Here is a 24,025-nt window from a genome sequence, read left to right as displayed (position 1 = left end):
GATCATGTATGGATCAATTCTGTTTTGAAATGTGCATATTATGTGTTTTAAACATTGTTCATCACAGCTTACAGCTGTCCTGAACTGAACTGATTTGCTACAGTGCACTATAAGAATACATTCATAATCCATAATAAGTGTGTGTTCATTTTGGAATTTTCATGTTCTAAAAGAGATTCACACAATGTGCGAAGACATTTTCCTTCATTTTTGGTACAGCAGAATGTAGCCCCGCCCATTAGACCTTAAAGTGCTTCAGATGCCAACAATGGTCTGATTCTCAAGAATAGGAGGTGTTCTTAATGTTTTGTACACTCAGTGTGAACCATTATCACTATAGAAAGAGTTAATGGAAGTGAGGGTGGTTACAGTAGAATCATTTATTTTGTACGTTGATTCATTTGACAGCTCTTTGTTTGATTGTGTGATTGTTTAATGAGTCATAAAAAGCAAATACAAGGTTTCAACTTGGGCATCCAATAAATATTGTATTTTTAGCTGCTCTGTTTCATTCCGCTTCCTGAGTCACTACTTGAATACAATTAAACAGGAACCAATCCTGTGGCAGTTCAGCTGAGTTGCCTCTGTGTTACCACAGGCTTTGCATCGCAGACGCCATGGGCAGCTCCTACAGTAATCACATTTGTTTGAGCTGCAGAGAGGGGCTTTGCTTCAGTAAACAACTCAGAGAGATGAGATACACCCTTCTCCACAGGCCTCCCCTGAGCTGATTTACACTTTTATAGCATGACATCCTTCTCAAACCCTCAGCACTGTTTCATTTAATACAGCAGTATCCAGGTTCATCCGTTAATGATGCTGATTTTATTGTGGGACTTTCTGGGTATTGTCAGGATTAGGGCTTGTTGTGGAAGATATTCAGTTATCTGAGATAGATGGCACCCAGTCTGTTGATTGTGTGTCAGTGATTAGATCAGTTGCAAGTTATGGTGGAAGTTACTGAGAAAATTGACTTCATTAAATAGTCTGTGTGTCCGTGTCTTGAATTGAGAGCAAATCATGATGGATGTTGCATTGTGAAAGAATATGGATATCACTTACAGTGCATGTTGATAACCAAAATTGTTCCTGACAATATTATTATTTTCCTGCAGAACTTTTGGCAGCTGTAAATAATAGAGTTTGTTGTTGTTTTCACTCTATGCTGTATACGGAAGAGTATTAGGGTCAAGTGAAGAGAAAAATGTAATAAACAGCAACGATTGATGATATTTAGATTATATTTTTTTGCACAATAGTGTTTTAAAAAAGTGGCAATATATTAAAAAAGATATTTTGAATAAAGTGGCAATATTTTTAGAATAAACTCCAAATAAAATTTTGAGAATAAACTAGAATTTAAATTTTGAGAATAATGTCTCAGTTATATTTCAAGATTAACGCTGTTAAAATTCCTGCAGTTAGATGACCCGGTGAAACTATACTTTAGAAATGGCATTAGTAAGAAGGAAATCCTTTCTCTCACATAATGACAATATTATTATAAGTATTAGAACCTGGAAAAGGTTGAGCCACAGATTATTTTCAGAAGGAGGAACCGTGGTTACATACATAGGTAGAGACGGGCAAGTTGTGTGTGTAGGCTAGTGTGTGTATGCAGCTGTGTGTGTTTGGGTGGGTAAAAGTAGGGGCAAAACAAACAAATGGCCATCAATCTAATGATCTAATACACTCGTTCAAACAGGCATCACTGATCACTCACACTTATCAATTTTAGACTATAGGCATACACTCTTCTAACGGTCATGGTGCATTATGAGCACAGACAAAATACTTGAATGGCACTGTCATTGAATGTGAAGAGAACTGGGTTGAGTCCCCGTCAATCTGCCCTCTGGATTCTTTACAACGTAGCCTAGGCGAACACGTTGCAAACAAATCTGTGCCTAATGGAAACTATTAATGACCTTATCCATGGTGCTTTACTAACATTAGTATTTCCCCCTTATGGTAACTATCCTTCTAACAACTATAGGCTAGTATGCTACGTGAGCACACCCAATTTAACAAATGACCTTGGGATTCTTGAGACTGGGGGCTATGTGTGTGCATGTGTCCCATGTCAAGCTGCTTCTCTAAATTCACCACAAACAACTATTTTGCAGCCCATTATAAACCTATAGTGACCCACTAGATTGAGAACCCTAACCAGTAAGCTGATTGTACATTACAGTTGGCAAGTGAAAGTATATTATAGGCCTAGGCTTCGGGAGGACTTTACAGTGAAGCAGGGGTTTTACGCATGGGTCTATAGGAGGAGAGGCAACTCAAGGACCACTCCTGGATGCTGTTTGGATATATTCATAGATGGATTATCATTTTCTTGAAATAATCATTGATCTAAATATAGGCCAATTAGATAAATGATGATAGGTTATACAGGCTATAAAGAAATAATCACTGATCTGACATGACTAGGTTGGTAGCCTAGCATAATAACAATTTTCACTACCCAGCTATCGGTGATGTCTTCAAGGATGGGAGGAAGGAAGGTTATCCCAAAAATAAGGGGCATCATCTCTGTTAAAGGCTACGGTTGAAGTCGGAAGTTTACATACACCTTAGCCAACTACATTTAAACTGAGTTTTTCACAATTCCTGACATTTAATCTGAGTAAAAATTACCTTTCTTAGGTCAGTTAGGATCACCACTTTATTTTAAGAATGTGAAATGTCAGAATAATAGCAGAGAGAATGATTTTTTTCAGCTTTTATTTCTTTGATCACATTCCCAGTGGGTCAAAAGTTTACATACACTCAATTAGTATTTGGTAGCATCGCCTTTAAATTGTTTAACTTGGGTCAAAAGTTTTGGGTAGCCTTCCACAAGCTTCCCACAATAAGTTGGGTGAGCTGGTGTAACTGAGTCAGGTTTGTAGGCCTCCTTGCTCGCACACGCTTTTTCAGTTCTGCCCACACATTTTCTATGGAATTGAGATCATGGCTTTGTGATGGCCTCTCCAATACATTGACTTTGTTGTCCTTAAGCCATTTTGCCACAACTTTGGAAGTATGCTTGTGGTCATTGTCCATTTGGAAGACCCATTTGCGGCCAAGCTTTAACTTCCTGAACGATGTCTTGATATGTTGCTTCAATATATCCACATAATTTTACATCCTCATGATGCCATCTATTTTGTGAAGTGCACCAGTCCCTCATGCAGCAAAGCCCCCCCACAACATGATATTGCCACCCCCGTGCTTCACGGTTGGGATGGTGTTCTTCATCTTGCAAGCATCCCCCTTTTTCCTCCAAACATGGCCATTATAGTCATTATGGCCAAACAGTTCTATTTTTGTTTCATCGGACCAGAGGACATTTCTCCAAAAAGTACTATCTTTGTACCCATGTGCAGTTGCAAACCGTGGTCTGGCTTTTTTATGGCGGTTTTGGAGCAGTGGCTTCTTCCTTGCTGAGCGTCCTTTCAGGTTATGTCGATATTGGACTTGTTTTACTGTGGATATAGATACTTTTGTACCTGTTTCCTCCAGAATCTTCACAAGGTCCTTTGCTGTTGTTCTGGGATTGATTTGCTGTATTCGCACCAAAGTATGTTCATCTCTAGGAGACAGAACACGTCTCCTTCCTGAGAGGTATGATGGCTGAGTGGTCCCATCATGTTTATACTTGCGTACTAATGTTTGTACAGATGAACGTGGTGCCTTCAGGCATTTGGAAATTGCTCCCAAGGATGAACCAGACTTGTGGATGTCTACACATTTTTTGGCTGATTTCTTTTGATTTTCCCATGATGTCAAGCAAAGAGGCACTGAGTTTTAAGTTAGGCCTTGAAATACATCCACAGGTGCACCTTCAATTGACTCAAATTATGTTAATTAGCAGAAGCTGCTAAAGCCATGACATCATTTTCTGGAATTTTCCAAGCTGTGTAAAGGCGCAGTCAACTTAGTGTATGTAAACTTCTGATCCACTGGAATTGTGATACATGGATTTATAAGTGAAATAATCTGTCTGTAAACAATTGTTGGAACAATGACTTGTGTCATACTCAAAGTAGATGTCCTAACCGACTTGCCAAAGCTATAGTTTGTTAACAAGAAATTAGTGTAGCTGTTGAAAATGTAAACTTCCGACATCAACTGTATTGTCCATGACAGAGGTTTGGAGGCAGCCTTTGAGCCCAACAGGGACACGCAATCCTACTCCACGCAATTTGTGACGTACATTAATAAGATAATATGCATAGGCCTATGAGGCTACTTCATTGGAAGTGTAGACAAATAAAACACCATGCCTATACACACACTTTTGTAAGTTAACCTTTCGTTTCAACGTATATGTTGCTGGCCTAGCTGTTACTTTCTAAAATACACTATGCACGCGTAGGCATATGCAGGATATTAAGGATAACATTGTGCGAATTCGAAGGGAACCATGCCAGGGACAATGCCATGTATCTTCGCAGTCAGACAGTGCACCATGGCCGTTAGAATGGCTTTGCTTTGGGCATACTGTGTGTGTGTGTGTGTGTGTGTGTGTGTGTGTGTGTGTGTGTGTGTGTGTGTGTGTGTGTGTGTGTGTGTGTGTGTGTGTGTGTGTGTGTGTGTGTGATGCCTGTTTGAACAAGTATATTAGCCCCCCCACACACACACACACACACACCTGCATACACACACAACCCTCTTGTCTCTACCTATGTATGTATCCACATGGACTTGGATGAAATGTGTTTCCTCCTTCTGAAAATAGGCCTACTTATAATAATATGGTTATTATGTGCTAAAAGAGAAAGGATTTTCTTGTTACTAAAGCCAATTCTATAGAATAATTTCAACAGATCATCTAACTGCAGGCATTTCAACGGTGTCAAGCACAGCATCAGGGAGCAAGGGAGACATGTAGTTAACCAAAACTCCTACTTTAATCTTGAAATATAACTGCAACTTTATTCTCTAAATTACATTTAGAGTTTATTCTCGAAATATTGCCACTGTTTTCAAGTACTATCGTGCTTCAAAGCCATTCTCACAGCATAATGCATTTTTTAAGATTAAACCTCAACTGCATTTTTTACCTTTAGAAGTGCAGAGAGATGTCTTCTTTGTCTCATCCCGTCCTCTAAAACATTTAACCATTGCATGTGAGATTGACTCAAGTCTAGTGGTTATGGTGGAATTAAATGATTTCTCCCTGCTGTTGATGCTGTGTCAATGGCATTGCTGTTGTACCATAATGCTATGTTGGGTCCTATGTGTCAACATGGATGTGAACTTTGTGCGAAAGGTGGTTTAAACAAGCAATGTGTGCCTAAGATAAGTCAGTCCAAGCCTGTCGAACCTGCCTCCCATGTCAGAATGCTTGACCTTTCATATGGAGGGGCCATGAATAGGGCTGTGGCGGTCATTCCATTTTGTCAGCCAGTGATTGTCAAGCAAATAACTGCCGGTCTCACGGTAAATGACTCAATTAACATAAACACATTAAGCGTCTCCTGGCTTCTACACAGACCTAATGCAGACCTTTTGAACATCTACATTTAAAAAAGTCTAATATATCCATGTAATATAGCCTACATCATCACAATAAATTCATTATTTATTTTAGACAGATCTAAAGAAACATCATATGAACAGAATACCATACTCTGAGTTGTCCTTATTTTAGGCCCTGGTCCATTTAGCAGACAAGATTTGCTTAGAATTCCGTGGCAATATTTTATATTATTTTATAGTGTGAAGAATACAATTGAACAAAATAGAAAGGATATAATAGAATAAATAAATAAATAAAAGTAGAATAAAGTGCCCTTGGGCTGAATATAATAATTATAATTCCCTTCTCCCGGCTTCGTGCTGAAGCACCTCTCACTCAGGTGGCTCTCTGTCACATGATTGGATTTTTCTCATAAGCTACAAGTGAAGACGAATACATCAGGAACGCAACTGCTCACGTCCTTATCCAATTCCGAGGCTCTTATTGACGATATTGGAAGAACTATCCACATTTACTTTTCATCAGCCGACAAGATGAGTAGGCCTAACAAACACCAAAAGCACCAGCCTATGTCAATCTACTATCCTCCATAGCACAAAAGTTGAGCTATTTTATTTTGTGCGGGAAATAAATATTCAAACATAGTCTGGGACAGTTGTGGGATGCGATCAATCCCAAATGAATACAACCACTAGCATCAAAAGACAGTTTTACGCAATGAGCCTGACGCAACAGATCAGAATGTTTAGCTTAAAATGTTGATAACCTATTAGGCTATTTCTTCACATTATAAGCACAGCAATGCACACACAGCAGTAGGCTTTAAGCACAAATGTTATATTAGCAGGAAAACACCATTATCAAAAGTGACCACAAATGCAATTATGTAATACTATATAATCGTTTGGTGTGCTTTCGTCATAAAGCCTTTTTGAAATCGGACACTGTGGTGGGATTAGCAACAGGTTAACTTTAAATTGGTGTAAAATAGGAATTTTAAATCGAGATTTCTGTTGTTTTGAATTTGGCTCCCTGCACTTTCACTGGCTGTTGTCATATCGATCCCGTTAGCGGGATCTAAGCCATAAGAGGTTTTTAATAGAGGCCATCACTCTGTTTTCTCACGCAATTGCATAGCCTATAGAAATGTTGTGACATGACGTTTGCATTTATGTCAGAGTGATTAGAGGGACAATAGAGTGCTGAGTACCAGGCAGTTCGCAAGTTTGGTAGGCTGCTAATGACCATCAGCAGCATCATAGCTTGGGGAAGATTAATTACTGTGACTAAAAGGTCATGTGGAATTTTACTGCCATCTTGACTCGTGACCGCCTATGTTGCAGTAGTACGGTCACTGTAACAGCCCAATCCATTAATCCTATCTGTCTTCCCTGATCGCTTGTCAAGCCAGGATGTTGTGCATGGCAGCTTGCAGTGAGTGTACACTGAGCTGCTATTATATTGGATCCATTTAATAGAGCTTGTTTTCTGCCCTGATCAGACACACTCTGTACATAGCCTAGTAGGAACACACTGTTAAATATTTGACATTCCCCAAACAATTCTTTAGAATGTACTCTACCATTTATTGCCTGTTTCCGTTTTCTCACGGCTCTGTCAGAGTAGGAGCACAGAGCGGTTAGAGCGAGCATGGGATGGGAGAGGTAGAGTTGTGAGATGAATGGGACATTGATTTATGTGAGGGCTGGGTGAGGATTTGAATTTTACGAATAATGGTTGCCCAGGGCCATTGTAGCAAAGACTGTTGGGTTCATAATTAGGCTAAGCCAGTTAATGCTCGTTTAGATTGCTTAAAGCGTTCTGAGGGCAACCGAGCTGAGCCGTACAGAGATAATTCTTATACTGACAAATTAGTCTGCATGCTTATTGCTTTCAGACATATTAATAAATTATGAATGGCCCAGCTCATGGATTTATCCTCCTGCATTCTATTTTGATTAAAATGCACCATCCTTTGTATGGTGGCAGACCTCTGCCTGATGGCTGTCTGACAGATTCTCTCTCCTTCTCTATTTCTTCATCTTCCTCTCTCTCTCTCTCTCTCTCTCTCTCTCTCTCTCTCTCTCTCTCTCTCTCAGAATACAAAATACTTTGGACATTCATATACATTGGATAATAAGGTAAAGGAATCTTCTCTTTTCTCCCTCCCTCCATCTCTCAGGACCAGTAGCAGTGATCAGTGGTGAGGAAGACTCAGCTAGCCCTCTTCACCATGTCAACCATGGCATCATCACCCCCTGTACCCTTGACGCTGGGCCAGATGCTGTGGTCATCGGGATGACCCGTATCCCTGTCATTGAGAACCCGCAATACTTCAGACACGGACACAACTGTAATAAGCCTGCTACCTGTGAGTACACATCAGCTCTGTTGACATTCACAGTCATTCTTATCATCCCTCTGTATGTTCCTATCAACATGGGCTAGTGTCAGCCCAAGGCCCAAAATGCCCAAGATGCCCTCTGTACCCCTTCAAACAGAAATACATTATTTAGGCCTACCTTAAAAGTCTTTAAATTATTATTTTTTATATCAGAGAGAAGCAGCGCAATGTTTCACTGTAGGTGTGACCATTGTTTATTAAATCTTTCACATACATTTATTAATACGATATAGATAAAATCATACTTAAATCATGTATGAGGCCCTGTGAGTTTCATATAATTTTCCATGTTGCCTTGATCCCTCCTAATCTGGGACTGTGTGAATGTTTCATTCTTTGGGATTTAAAGGTATTGTTTACTCTCTGCAGGTAGTGCCATGTTGCTCTATATATGATCCACTTCAGAACCATGATTCAGAATTGGTTATGAAGATGGTGCGGACAGATATGGCAGCTCTGCCTTTAGCTCCTAAGCAACTTTGCATTATTTCGTTTTTTTTGTGTGTCATTTCTTACATTATTATCCCAGACATTTTTTTGTGTTATTACATGCAGCTGAAAAGAGCTTTTGGATACCAGAGCAGTGGTAACTCACAAGCATTTCGCTACACCCGCAATAACAACTGCTAAATATGTGTATGTGACCAATAAAATTTGTTTTGATTTTGATTCACTGTCTTTCCAAAGATGTACAGTATTTATGTCCTTTATTTTCTACCTCTACACACTGCATTGGCAGTGTAACCATTTCCACTGGCTCTCTTGAATAGGAATTCTTCTTTATAAAATCGTCTTGATTTATATCTGCCTCTGAAGATGGTGTCTCATGAATCATCCTCTCATGGGTTCCAGAAACCTACATCTGAACGCAGACTATAACGGCTGCTATATTCACTCATTGTCCATGTTGTGTGTATCCAAGCAACTCCTTATCACCATTTAACTCTAAATACGTTTTGTTTGCTCACAAATGTTGCTCCTATTGGATTTCTTTTGAAGTTGAACCCCCAGTAATGTCCCCATTTTCACATCCCTTGAAGAAGACTGAAGAGCAGCTGATTACGTTAACTAATGCTGTGCAGTCTTTCACATTGACTTTCCCCCCTCTTGCAATTCTATTCGCAGTTCTCTTTTTTCCTAATGAATTGGTTTTCTTTTTATCGTTCCAAAAGTTGTGTATTGATTAAAGGCTTTGATCTCTGCTACAGCTTTTTATTTTATTTTACACAGATTTGGTTGAGTGTCTCCCCATATAGACTGATTGGAATTACTGTATGTGTCTATCTGAAAAAGAGTGAGTTTTGTAGGGAATTTGTAGCTGAGGGCTTAATTTTTCTGCAGGTGCTTTCAGTCCTATGTTATGCATGAGCCATTTAACAGGTCTCTTTGGTCATGTACAGCATTTTATATACATTACCCTCCATAACTATTGGGACAGTCAAACATTTTTTCTTAATCATGGTAGCATCCACATTAATGTAGAAGTGTTTAGAAAAATATTATATTCTTATTTACAATAAAAAGGGACTCCAAAATGACACAATACATTATTTACCACTCATTTCTATTCTGCACAAAATAATCTGAAACACAACCAAAACAAACAGAAAATCACAAGCTTGATGCAGTTGTTGTGTGCTATGAATATGTGACCAAATACTTAACTTTTTACTACTTTAATACATATATAAGTGAATTTGTCCCAATACATGTGCTTCCCTAAAATGGGGGCACTATGTACAGAAAGCGATGTAATTTCTAAACGGTTCACCCGATATGGATTAAGATACCCTCAAATGAAAGCTGGCAGTCTGTACTTTAACCCCATAGTCATTGTTTGATTTCAAATCCAAACTTTTGGAGTATAGAGCCAAAAGAAGAAGAAATGCTTCACTGTCCCAATAATTATGGCGGGCACTGTATCTTACTATTACCACACATTCCTTTGCTGTTAGGCTACAGAATGTGATATTACTCTGTAGCAGCATGCTACGTTTATCTGACCTGGCATGGAAAATGTACTCTAAGTGTACAAACATTCTGTAGTACCTTCCTAATATTGAGTTGCACCCCCTTTTGCCCTCAGAACAGCCTCAATTTGTCGAGACATGGACTCTACAAGGTGTCGAAAGCATTCCACAGGGATGCTGGCCAATGTTGACTCCAATGCTCCCACAGTTCTGTCAAGTTGGCTGGATGTCCTTTGGGTGGTGGACCATTCTTGATACACACGGGAAACTGTTGAACATGAAAAACCCAGCAGTGTTGCAGTTCTTGACACCCCTTTCAAATGCAATTCAATCTTTTGTTTTGCCCTTTCCCCTCTGAATGGTACACATTCACAATCAATGTCTCAATTGTCTTAAGGCTTTAAAAAAATTCTTTAACCTTTCTCCCCCATTCATCTACACTGATTGAAGTGGATTTAACAGGTGCCATCAATAAGAGATAATAGCTTTCACCTGGATTCAGTTGGTCAGTCAATGTCATGGAAAGACCAGGTGTTCCTAATGTTTTGTACTCTCAGTGGAGATCATAACTGTAATTGGATCAATACTAAATGTTGGAAAGGTCTGCATCCTCTCGAGACACTAATTGTTCACATTTCCGTGAATCTTTGAGAAAAAAGATAAATGGATGAAAAATGATAGAGGCACACAGAGGCAAGCAAAGCCAATATCCGCTTTTCCATCTGATACACAATCAAGAAGTGCCTGGTGGCTGTGGAGAGAGAAACTCATCATGAATGGCGTGTAAAGCAGCAGGATTTGTCATGTCAGATGGAGGACATGCTACAGTACGTGATGTGAATTTAAGATGGGTTACTGGCACTCTCCTGCAGCCACGGTTCTCATCAAAACCAGCAGGGCTATGTTTGACTAAATTAGTGGTCCCACAGCTCACACACCTGCCCCTGCACGCACACACACCTTCAATATAGTCCAGACTCCCGGGGCTCGTTGGGTTCAAAAGGGAGACCCAATGAGAGAAAAGGAAATCACATTTAGTCCTGAAAAATACATTGCAGGAGTTATACATTATACATTGCATGAATCTTTTAAGCCAATCCATCAGGTTCTTGTGTGTGTGTGTGTGTGTGTGTGTGTGTGTGTGTGTGTGTGTGTGTGTGTGTGTGTGTGTGTGACTGTTCATCTGTGTGTGACTGTTCATCTGTGTGTCTACTGGGTGTCTCTGCATGTGATGGCTTTGTACAACAAAATATCAGAAACATTTAGTATATTAATCATTCATTCTATAGTACTCTAGGATTCAAATCAAATGGGGATGAAAATGAAGTAAAAAAATGCCCTTTATGACACTTTGTGCTATATACTAAATGAGGCATTGACTGTTCAAAATGAAATACCCAAAACAGACAGACACTCAGAGAAACACTGCTCGGATAAAGCTGACCTCATGGACTTTAAGTAGGCAATGAGATATATTCAACCAATCAATGAGCAGAGAGGAAAAACCGAGACCTACTTCATCCTCGTTGACTTTCCTTCAAACAACACTGAACAATGTGGGTTTCTTTCCTCCAAGATATCAGAAGAGTAGAAAGCAATGAGAATTTACACAGCGTAGTGAAATTCACTGTGAAATTACATTTTTTTTAATGCTTGATGTCTTAATAATATTTTTAAGCAATCATCGAATATCATCCTCTTTTAGTGCAAGTAGGTATAAATGTTCTTCAAACAGTTATAGTACAGGACTATCATATTGGAAATATGTGTCCTTTCGGTTTCTGATAAGTCATAACCCTTTGTCTGTTTGTGATAATGGATTTATGCTAATATAATTAAGGTAAGACTCACTTGAGCTCTCTGTAGACAAAAGATGTCACCAACAAGATGCTAACTTTTCTCTTAGCAGAGACGACAGCAAACCTTACCCAGCTCACTCCAGGGCATTTTAATACGTATTTACAGCAAGAGCGAGATCCAGTAGAAATTCATGGCCCCGAGGGTGCTGTCGTTATTTTCTCTGTCTGAGCATAAATCACAGTGTTGTTCCCCTCAGCCAGTCTAATGCCGTGGCTGATGAAGAATCAGGTCCATCATGGAAATCACCTTGTGTGGTTATAATCACTGATATTTCTATTACTGCAACAGTAAATCCAATGGCTTCATCTAGTGTCACGCACGTACCTGTGGCTTTCGTTGATAATTCATCTGTCAGCTTTACCAGATATTTCTCTGGTTTATATTTAATACTAGATGCAGATGGGTTTGAATGGAAATATATACTGAATAAAAATATAAACGCAACATGTAAAGTGTTGGTCCCATGTTTCATGAGCTGAAATATAAGATCCCTGAAATGTTCAATACACACAAAAAGCTTATTTCTCTCAAATGTTGTGCAAAATGTGTTCATAGTACAACCCTGTTAGTGAGCATTTCTCCTTTGCCAACATATCCTCCTGACAGGTGTGGCATATTAAGAAGCTAATTAAATAGCATGGTCATTATACAGTTGCACCTTGTGCAGGGGACAATAAAATGCAACTCTAAAATGTGCAGTTTTATCACACAACACAATGCCACAGATGTCACAGACGTTTTTAGGGAGACTGCAATTGGCATGTTGATGGCAGGAATGTCCACCAGAGAATGTAATGTTCAATTCTCTCCCATAAGACGTCTCCAACTTTGTTTTAGAGAATTTGGTAGTAAGTCCAACCGGCCTCACTACAGCAGACGACGTGTAACCACGACCAGCCCTCCACAGTCGGCTTCTTCACTTGCGGGTTCGTCTGAGACCAGCCACCCGGACATCGTCTGAGACCAGCCACCCGGACATCTGATGAAACCAGAGAATGTCTGCATAAACTGTCAGAAACTGTCTAAGGGAAGCTCATCTGCGTGCTCATCATCCTCACCAGGGTCTTGACCTGACCGCAGTTTGGAATTATAACCAACTTCAGTGAGCAAATGCCTTCAATGGCCACTGGCACACTAGAAAAGTTTGCTCTTCACGGATGAATCCCGGTTTCAACTGTACTGGGCATATTGCAGACAGCATGTATGGTGTCGTGTGGGTGAGCGTTGTGTGGACAACAACGTTGTGATGGGCAGGCATAACTGACCGACAATGAACACAATAGCATTTTATCGATGCCTATTTTAATGCGCAGAGATACTGTGAAGAGATCCTGAGGCCAGCTGTTGTGCCATTCATCCTCAAATCAAATCAAATCAAATCAAAATCAAATCAAATCAAATTTTATTTGTCACATACACATGGTTAGCAGATGTTAATGCGAGTGTAGCGAAATGCTTGTGCTTCTAGTTCCGACAATGCAGTAATAACGAGCAAGTAATCTAACTAACAATTCCAAAAAAACTACCGTCTTATACACAGTGTAAGGGGATAAAGAATATGTACATAAGGATATATGAATGAGTGATGGTACAGAGCAGCATAGGCAAGATACAGTAGATGATATCGAGTACAGTATATACATATGAGATAAGTATGTAAACCAAGTGGCATAGTTAAAGTGGCTAGTGATACATGTATTACATAAGGATGCAGTCGATGATATAGAGTACAGTATCAACGTATGCATATGAGATGAACAATGTAGGGTAAGTAACATTATATAAGGTAGCATTGTTTAAAGTGGCTAGTGATATATTTACATCATTTCCCATCAATTCCCATGATTAAAGTGGCTGGAGTAGAGTCAGTGTCATTGACAGTGTGTTGGCAGTAGCCACTCAATGTTAGTGGTGGCTGTTTAACAGTCTGATGGCCTTGAGATAGAAGCTGTTTTTCAGTCTCTCGGTCCCAGATTTGATGCACCTGTACTGACCTCGCCTTCTGGATGACAGCGGGGTGAACAGGCAGTGGCTCGGGTGGTTGATGTCCTTGATGATCTTTATGGCCTTCCTGTAGCATCGGGTGGTGTAGGTGTCCTGGAGGGCAGGTAGTTTGCCCCCGGTGATGCGTTGTGCAGACCTCACTACCCTCTGGAGAGCCTTACGGTTGAGGGCGGTGCAGTTGCCATACCAGGCGGTGATACAGCCCGCCAGGATGCTCTCGATTGTGCATCTGTAGAAGTTTGTGAGTGCTTTTGGTGACAAGCCGAATTTCTTCAGCCTCCTGAGGTTGAAGAGGCGCTGCTGCGCCTTCCTCACGATGCTGTCTGTGTGAGTGGACCAATTCAGTTTGTCTGTGATGTGTATGCCGAGGAACTTAAAACTTGCTACCCTCTCCACTACTGTTCCATCGATGTGGATGGGGGTGTTCCCTCTGCTGTTTCCTGAAGTCCACAATCATCTCCTTAGTTTTGTTGACGTTGAGTGTGAGGTTATTTTCCTGACACCACACTCCGAGGGCCCTCACCTCCTCCCTGTAGGCCGTCTCGTCGTTGTTGGTAATCAAGCCTACCACTGTTGTGTCGTCCGCAAACTTGATGATTGAGTTGGAGGCGTGCATGGCCACGCAGTCGTGGGTGAACAGGGAGTACAGGAGAGGGCTCAGAACGCACCCTTGTGGGGCCCCAGTGTTGAGGATCAGCGGGGAGGAGATGTTGTTGCCTACCCTCACCACCTGGGGGTGGCCCGTCAGGAAGTCCAGTACCCAGTTGCACAGGGCAGGGTCGAGACCCAGGGTCTCGAGCTTGATGACGAGCTTGGAGGTTACTATGGTGTTGAATGCCGAGCTGTAGTCGATGAACAGCATTCTCACATAGGTATTCCTCTTGTCCAGATGGGTTAGGGTTCTGTGCAGTGTGGTTGAGATTGCATCGTCTGTGGACCTATTTGGGCGGTAAGCAAATTGGAGTGGGTCAAGGGTGTCAGGTAGGGTGGAGGTGATATGGTCCTTGACTAGTCTCTCAAAGCACTTCATGATGACGGATGTGAGTGCTACGGGGCGGTAGTCGTTTAGCTCAGTTACCTTAGCTTTCTTGGGAACAGGAACAATGGTGGCCCTCTTGAAGCATGTGGGAACAGCAGACTGGTATAGGGATTGATTGAATATGTCCGTAAACACACCGGCCAGCTGGTCTGCGCATGCTCTGAGGGCGCGGCTGGGGATGCCGTCTGGGCCTGCAGCCTTGCGAGGGTTAACACTTTTAAATGTCTTACTCACTTCGGCTGCAGTGAAGGAGAGACCGCATGTTTCCGTTGCAGGCCGTGTCAGTGGCACTGTATTGTCCTCAAAGCGGGCAAAAAAGTTATTTAGTCTGCCTGGGAGCAAGACATCCTGGTCCGTGACTGGGCTGGGTTTCTTCCTGTAGTCCGTGATTGACTATAGACCCTGCCACATGCCTCTTGTGTCTGAGCCGTTGAATTGAGATTCTACTTTGTCTCTGTACTGGCGCTTAGCTTGTTTGATAGCCTTGCGGAGGGAATAGCTGCACTGTTTGTATTCAGTCATGTTACCAGACACCTTGCCCTGATTAAAAGCAGTGGTTCGTGCCTTCAGTTTCACACGAATGCTGCCATCAATCCACGGTTTCTGGTTAGGGAATGTTTTAATCGTTGCTATGGGAACGACATCTTCAACGCACGTTCTAATGAACTCGCACACCGTATCAGCGTATTCGTCAATGTTGTTGTCTGACGCATTACGAAACATCTCCCAGTCCACGTGATGGAAGCAGTCTTGGAGTGTGGAGTCAGCTTGGTCGGACCAGCGTTGGACAGACCTCAGCGTGGGAGCTTCTTGTTTTAGTTTCTGTCTGTAGGCAGGGATCAACAAAATGGAGTCGTGGTCAGCTTTTCCGAAAGGGGGGCGGGGCAGGGCCTTATATGCGTCGCGGAAGTTAGAGTAACAATGATCCAGGGTCTTTCCACCCCTGGTTGCGCAATCGATATGCTGATAAAATTTAGGGAGTCTTGTTTTCAGATTAGCCTTGTTAAAATCCCCAGCTACAATGAATGCAGCCTCCGGATAAATCGTTTCCAGTTTGCAGAGAGTTAAATAAAGTTCGTTCAGAGCCATCGATGTGTCTGCTTGGGGGGATATATACGGCTGTGATTATAATCGAAGAGAATTCTCTTGGTAGATAATGCGGTCTACATTTGATTGTGAGGAATTCTAAATCAGGTGAACAGAAGGATTTGAGTTCCTGTATGTTTCTTTCATCACACCATGTCACGTTGGCCATAAGGCATACGCCCCCCCCCGTCTTCTTACCAGAAAGATGTTTGTTTCTGTCGGCGCGATGCGTGGAGAAACCCGCTGGCTGCACCGCTTCGGATTGCGTCTCTCCAGTTAGCCATGTTTCCGTGAAGCAGAGAACGTTACAGTCTCTGATGTCCCTCTGGAATGCTACCCTTGCTCGGATTTCATCAACCTTGTTGTCAAGAGACTGGACATTGGCAAGAAGAATGCTAGGGAGTGGTGCACGATGTGCCCGTCTCCGGAGTCTGACCAGAAGACCGCTTCGTTTCCCTCTTTTTCTGAGTCGTTTTTTTTTTGGTCGCTGCATGTGATCCACTCCGTTACACTGGTTGTAAGGCAGAACACAGGATCCGCATCGCGAAAAACATATTCTTTGTCGTACTGATGGTGAGTTGACGCTGATCTTATATTCAGTAGTTCTTCTCGGCTGTATGTAATGAAACCTAAGATGACCTGGGGTACTAGTGTAAGAAATAACACGTAAAAAAACAAAAAACTGCATAGTTTCCTAGGAACGCGAAGCGAGGCGGCCATCTCTGTCGGCGCCGGAAGTATAACATTCTCCCTCCACCATCACTGCATGTTTCAGCATGATAATGTAGTGCCCATGTCGCAAGGACCTTTGCACAATTCCTGGAAGCTGAAAATATCCCAGTTCTTCCATGGCCTGCATACTCACAAGGCATGTCACCCATTGAGCGTTTGGGATGCTCTGGATCGAGCTGTACGACAGCATGTTCCAGTTTCCCGCCAATATCTAGCAACTTTGCACACCCATTGAAGAGGACTGGACGAAGCAAATGGTGGTCACACCAGATATTGATTGGTTTTCTGATATATAAATACATAAAATAATAATTCACTCTCAGTGATGTGAAATCACTGGGAATTAATTATTATTGTATGTATTTATTCATTTAAATTAACTGGTTTCCTTATATGAACTGTAACTCAGTAAAATCTTCTAAATTGTTGCATTTATATTTTTGTTCAGTGTACATTTACCTACATACAGTAAGAATAGGAAATATTTTTACTGAAATGCACAAATATTTTACTTGAAGAGATACATGATAAATGATGCATCAACAAGCTGTCACGTTCTGACCTTAGTTCCTTTGTTTTGTCTTTGTTTTAGTATGGTCAGGGCGTAAGTTGGGGTGGGCAGTCTGTTCTTTTTTCTATGATTTGGGATTTCTGTGTTTGGCCTGGTATGGTTCTCAATCAGAGGCAGCTGTCAATCGCTGTCCCTGATTGAGAACCATACTTAGGTAGCCTGTTTTCACCCTTGAGTTGTGGGTGATTATTTTCTGTTCTGTGTTTTGCTTCACCGTTCAGGACTGTTCGTGTTGTCGTGTTTTTTTTTCCAGTGTTCAGTTATCGAATAAATCTAACATGGACACTTACCACGCTACGCATTGGTCCTCCTCTTCTTCCACCTACGACGACCGTTACACAAGCTCAGAAACTGCAGTTAGATTGGCATTCTGTAACACTTGTCGAAATGGGTAGACCAAGGCGCAACGTGATTTGGGTTCATCATAATTTATTTGAATGTGAACCAGCAATAAAAACAATAAAGAGAAACAAACAAACAAACATACAGCCTTGTAGGGCTCAAAAGCAACAATACAAAACAAGATCCCACAAACAACAGGTGGGAAAAGGCTACCTAAATATGATCCCCAGTCAGAGACAACGATAGACAGCTGGCTCTGATTGGGAACCATACCAGGCCAACATAGAAATACAAAAACTAGACTACACATAGAAATAATAAACTAGAACACCCCCCAGTCACGCCCTGACCTACACCACCATAGAAAATAAAGGCTTTCTATGGTCAGGACATGACACATTCACTTAATTCATCAAGGAACTAATTTGATTAAATGTAAATTCGCTTGAAATATTCATCATGAGTGTCTCTGTGGTCAGAGCCTGTACCCTCTGTTAGAATGCTCCCCCTCTCTGCTACCAGCTATTTACTGAGCTGCAGGACAGTCAGCATAACTGCAGAGAGAGAGAGGGCTGATAGGAGCAGCACAACTTGTGGTCAGCTGGATTCCTTCCCATCACCTGCAGGTAGAAAATCTGTGGGAAATGAATCCTTTTTAGTGACAAAAAGACAGAGGACATGTCCCCTGGCAAGGCCCATCCAGATCTGGCTTCGACTTCTACCTCTTCAGACAACCTCTTTGTTTTAGCACTCTGCCTGGTGTTTTAATGAAACAGTTTTATTTTTTATAGTCTTTCATAATGAGCAGATGTAATATGTTCAGTGATGAAATGCAGATATGGCTAGTGTAGAGCTGTTGTCTAAATGTATTTATGCAGGTAATCACTTGAAGAGCTTCAGGCCAGAAGTATTTCAAATCACCTCAAAGTCAAAGACTTGGCTGTCTACTGGGAATGGTAGCAATGGCAAAGGTTACCAAGAGGTAAAACAAAATACCATTACTATGTGAGAAAGATAGAGCAACATTCACTCACTCACTCACCCAATCACTTAATCAATCACTCAATCTCCTTTTCTTTAGACAGGTAATTTTCTGTTGCAAGGTGAAAAGAACAGTATTCAGAACCAGATACTAAATGTTAGCCCCTGCTCAACCACTACAGAACAGACACCTCCCCCCATCTTCTCTTTCCATGGCAACAGTTGACTGATGGCTGTCCCCTACACAGAGATCATGAGCAAAATATGAGTTTTTTCCAGATGCAATCAATATCAGAGATTGGCTGTAACCCTGCTCCATGACCCATAGCCAGGTATCGTGGCCTCTCCCCTCATCCATTAATGTATTCATCAGTTGGATTTAGGTGCAAAACAACATCCAATGAGCCCCATCGTCCGAGAAATCATGGCTATTTTTATCTCCATTTAAGGATGAACATATGAGTTGAGGGTTATCTTCTAGTTAACAGCTGGCCTCTTAAGAAAAGGAACATTTTTGTAGGACACTTATTATTATAAAAGGAGAGTAGTCATATATGTAGTATACTTTACAGTTGATGCCACTTTCATACATTACTGAACATACAGTAATATGATCAACAGGCTAACAATCTCATCACTTGTTGGGTATGTATTACTTGCTAAATCCATTGCTTAATTTTTTCTTCCTCTAATTTCTTCCTTGAAGTAAATACTTAACGTAGCTATATGTATGCAAATTTGAGTCTCCCAACTCATTAAAAGCATTCTAATTGCAACTCAGTGGCGGAACGGTCATCACACTGCAGACGCTATCCTTGCTCTGCGCTCCACCTCCTGCTATGCTACTGTATCCATCCATGGATGCAACTTCTGCTGCAGTACTGGAGTCAGAAAGTTAATATGACCTTGACAGTGTCTCAATAACAGTGGAATACTGGTTAGAGTCAGTCGGGGGAGTGTTTCAACATTTTCATTTGCCAATAAAATCTAAATGAAAAAGAAAATGCTTCACATACTTACAGAGTACAGGCTCTATATTGACACATAACAGATGAAAGAAGCATGTTTTGGAGTGGAATATATTCAGTATATGTCACATTAACCAAACTAGTTTTCCATTAAAGAAATCTATGCTTTCCTATACTTAAAGTAGTTCCAATATGTGATGGGTAGTTGGCCATTCTTTCATCCCAAGGAAGGATTTGTTGAAGTCAAATCATAGCTTTTGTACAAGAAGATGATATGTGTGGTTTGTACCCTCACACAGACTATGTTTAACGTCTCTGCGACACAGACTGTGTGCAGAGTCTCTAGCATAAAAAATTGATGATGGCTTTTCAGCCCCAAAACATTTTGACTCGCGCAATTTAACTCCGATTTATCTCCCCAACATCTACACTTGAGGTCATCCAATTTCACCTAAGCAGGGGTTGGAACCAAAATTATTTTCCAATCATTTTGTACTGAACAGAACCATTATTTTTTCGTTCCATTCCACTGTTCTGACCAGCAAAATAAAGTTCTGAACCGGTTAGAACCAAAAAAGTTAAGGTTTATATTGTTCCTTTCTGTTCCTTTTTAAAACTCTGAAATCTATATATTTTTTTACATTTAGCTCGACATTAAATTATTTCACCAATGGATAGAGCAGCTTGCTCAAGAGCGGGCAAGCTATTTACGTGCATTGGACAGACAAGTGAAGTGTAGGGTACGACATGCGACTGAAATTTTGCAGGTGAGGACAATGCTGGACATGAAGCGCTGGGCATCTTGTTGTTATCACATGCATTATTGCAAATAAGGCCCATAAAATTATATCTACAGAGGGGCGGATTCTCTGAAGGAACTGTGAATGTCTATGAACTTCAGAAAGTTGGCTTTGCGTAGGAGCTTTGTTGCATTTGTTTGTGGGGACTATTAACCGGTTCCCATGTTTTTAAAATAACGGTTCTGTTCCTGAACAGTATATATCACTTTCGTTCTCAGTTATGCTTCTGTTCCTCTAAAAACGTAGTTATTTCCGGTTCTTGGTTCTGTTCCCTGAACCGGTTCCAACCTCTGACCCTGAGTGCTGCTGGTTCACTCCAAAGTAAATTCAAGTCAGAGTATGAAAGAGTTTGAGTACCTGTATTAGTCATTCCTCCTGCTACACAGAACACATTTGAACCCAGTCTGAATCTCTCACTGTGCTCTTTTGGCTTCCTTATGTCCTGTTTTGTTTTGGGAGGAGCCTTGCTGAGAGGGTTGGCACTGACTCCAGCTGCTCCTTATGCTCGGCCCTCTTTATACGTACACCGCGCTACAGTACAATCCTCCAACCAACCTTGGATGGTTGTAAAGCCCTGAAGTGAAGCCTGCTGCTTCCTTTCTCGCAAGCCTCTCCAGACACAATGAGACTTCTTTTTCACACACCACTGCTCGCACTTTAAAGCTCATTCCTTATTCATGTGATTGTCATGTTTACTGACAGTGCTGTGCAGCATCCAGGTTTCAACGGCAGTCATGAATTGCCCTGCCTTTTGTTTCCCTTCAGGACTTTCTGACACAACACACTTTCCCAGAATCACCCGAGTATGATATCCTCTCTCTATGTGTCTGTCTCTCCTTGATCTCTCCTTCTGTCAACACCAACATAAGAATATGATAGATGTTTCCATACGTGAATAACCTGTCTATCTCTTCTCTGCATCTAGTTTCACTTTATGGTGGCAAGGCCCTTCGCTCACCATAAGGTTGGGTGTAGAAGCGTTAGAAGGTTGAATTAATTTGTGCTATGTTTGAGGATATTGTACATATGCCTATTGTGTTTGGAACAAAGCAACAGGAACAAATCCTAGTGTAAATGTCCTGTATGTTTGCAATCCATAGATGTACGGTTACAAAATCTATAGCAACCGCAGTGCACTCCTCTGACCTGTTGTTGAGTGCTTTATTTTTGTAGTGTTTTGATGGTTTTCCTACTTCATGCTCTGCATCCCTCTGTTTGCTATAGTGTTCTTCAACATCCCCTCAGCCAAAGCACCTGGAGAACTGTGCTGCTCTGAAGAGCGAGAGAGCGCGCTCTACATTATGTATCAGCCAGTGTCTGGCAGAGCCTGTGGAGGAAATGTGCTGATAGAGATTCATTCTGCTCGTCTGCATAAGAGAAAAATAATCAAATAAAGATGAGGCAAGGCAACCACGTAAGGTGACACTGGGATTCAGGTGAGAGCCCTGTGGATGACTCGCATGGAGAGATTCAGAGATTGGAGCCTTTTATGGCCATGGCCCTCATTTGCATTTTGTTTATTTGTTTGTGAGAGGAGCGGGGAATGATGCGTGTGGGAGGCATGAGAGGAGAGTGCTAGGCGTGAGGGGGAGGTATAAGAGGAAGAGAAGGGTGAGTCGTGAGAGCAGAAGGTGCTCTGCTCTGTAGAACAGTGTCTTCTGTCTGTGAGGTACAAAAGTCTGAGAATGCTGCAAGGGTGTTTACAGACTAACAGACAGGCCGGTACTTTCCGGGATCCCCTCGAACAGTCATTTTGGGGCACCACCTGCCCCCAACACTGAACACATGCAGGCTGTGCCCTCTCTCCACATTCCCACACTGTTTTCATTACACCAGTACACAGAGCCATTAGCCATTAAGCTAGCTGGCAAGCAGCACACACTCCCCCACCCCATATTACTAATATCTTCAGGACACTTGTTTTGCACATGTTGTGTACTGTATATGAACTTGATATGGTCTAGCCACTGAGGGGAGACAGACACTTCTAACACTTATTCAACAGGAGTCAGCTCAGCAGGCAGTGGTTTATTTAAAACAGTTTCTCTTCCTGTGAATTATCTAAATAGATCAACATCTCTTCATTTTTTAAGTATGCCTAACGGCATAGATACATTCATGAATCCTCAAATGCATCTGATTTTCTCATGGAATGTTGTTGTGTATGTCTTTGTTTCAATAAATATTATGAGGAGGCAAAAACTAAGTTGTGTGAGAGAACTGTTAGGACAGGTATCATAGAAACAACATTGTGAAGAATAGAAGACAAGGTACTGTGTGTGAGACACCCATAGGTTTTTAGAGAGAGTAGGAAAGGACTTGCTAGGAGTAGTACAAATCAAATCACAGTTTATTGGTCACATACTTAGCAGATGTTATTGTGGGTGTAGTGAAATGCTTGTGTTCCTAGCTCCAATAGTGCAGTGGTATCTAATAAGTTTCAACATTACACACAAATCTTAAAGTAAAAGAATGAAATTAAGAAATATATAAATATTAGGACGAGCAATATCGGAGTAGCATCGACTAAAATACAGTAGAATGGAATACAGTATATAGATATGAAATTAGTAAAGCAGTATGTAAAAATGATTAAAGTGACTAGTGTTCCATTATTAAAGTGGCCAGTGATTCCATGTCTATATATATTAGGCAGCAGCCCCTAAGGTGCAGAGTTGAGTAAATGGGTGGTAGCCGGCTAGGGAAGGCTATTTAACAGTCTGATGGCCTTGAGATATAAGCTGTTTTTCAGTCTCTCGGTCCCAGCTTTGATGCACCTTTACTAACCTCTCTTTCTGGATGGTAGTGGGGTGAACAGGCCGTGGTTCGGGTGGTTGATGTCCTTGATGATCTTTTTGGCCTTCCTGTGACATCGGGTGCTGCATGTGTCATGGAGGGCGGGCAGTGTGCCCCCGGTGATGCGTTGGGCAGACCGCACCACCCTCTGGAGAGCCTTGCGGTTGAGGGCGGTGCAGTTACAGTATGAGCCTGCGATACAGCCCGACAGGATGCTCTCAATTGTGCATCTGTAAAAGTTTTTGAGGGTCTTAGGGACCAAACCAAATTTCTTCAGCCTTCTTCAGCCACCTGAGGTTGAAGAGGCGCTGTTTCAGATTGTCAAGTGCCATTGGACTGAATGAAATGCTGTACTTCTGTTTGTACATGTAATCGAAGTATGTTGAGCAGGGCATTATAGAAACTTTTAAGCCTTGTTCACATTGGCAGTTTCAAATGACTCAAATCAATATTTCTTTGCATATCCGATTCGAATCTGTTATTTTTCCTGCAGTCTGAACAGCCAAAAAGCACATGAACCGGATATTTCAAGCCACATTTCAAACCACCTTTGTATGGGGTTTGAAATAAGATACAAATCTGATTCCTGGCCATGCGACTTTGCAGTCAGTGGTTTTTAGACTTATTTGTCATAGCTTGTTGCTTGCTAGCTACTCTGTTGACAGTTTGACAAGAACATGTGGTAGCTAACTAGCTTGTTAATTGTTTATAACGCTAGGAAATGTGCTAGAAAGCTAAACAGCTAGCTAGTTGAATTCTGTGGCAAACCAAAAAGGACCAGAAAGTTGGATCATCTTCTCCTTTGAGGCTTTAAAGGTGTTCTTACCCTATGATTTTGATCATTCAAAGCTACTGGGAAACATCCATGGTAGGCATTGTTGTCACCTTCGCTTGATTGCTACATAACTTCTGCCTGATAGGAAGCACAATTTCCACCACAAATCAGCCTACACCACAGCACACATACCCATCATTACTATGACAACTAGCGTAGCC

General features: G+C 41.4%; 1 protein-coding gene across 4 annotated transcripts in view; it reads left to right on the top strand.

The window, feature by feature from the left end:
• Positions 1-24,025, top strand: part of LOC112252252 (neurotrophic tyrosine kinase, receptor, type 3a) — a 293,700-nt gene that overhangs the window by 242,149 nt on the left and 27,526 nt on the right. For all 4 annotated transcript variants that reach the window (XM_024423331.2, XM_042323085.1, XM_024423330.2 and 1 more), the window contains exon 12: positions 7,659-7,847. In XM_024423331.2, the coding sequence (XP_024279099.1) occupies positions 7,659-7,847 (189 nt within the window). The remainder of the gene's footprint in view (positions 1-7,658; positions 7,848-24,025) is intronic.

This window comes from Oncorhynchus tshawytscha, linkage group LG06, assembly GCF_018296145.1.
Source record: "Oncorhynchus tshawytscha isolate Ot180627B linkage group LG06, Otsh_v2.0, whole genome shotgun sequence".
Lineage (NCBI taxonomy): Eukaryota > Metazoa > Chordata > Actinopteri > Salmoniformes > Salmonidae > Oncorhynchus > Oncorhynchus tshawytscha.
This window is presented reverse-complemented; position numbering and strand designations above follow the sequence as displayed.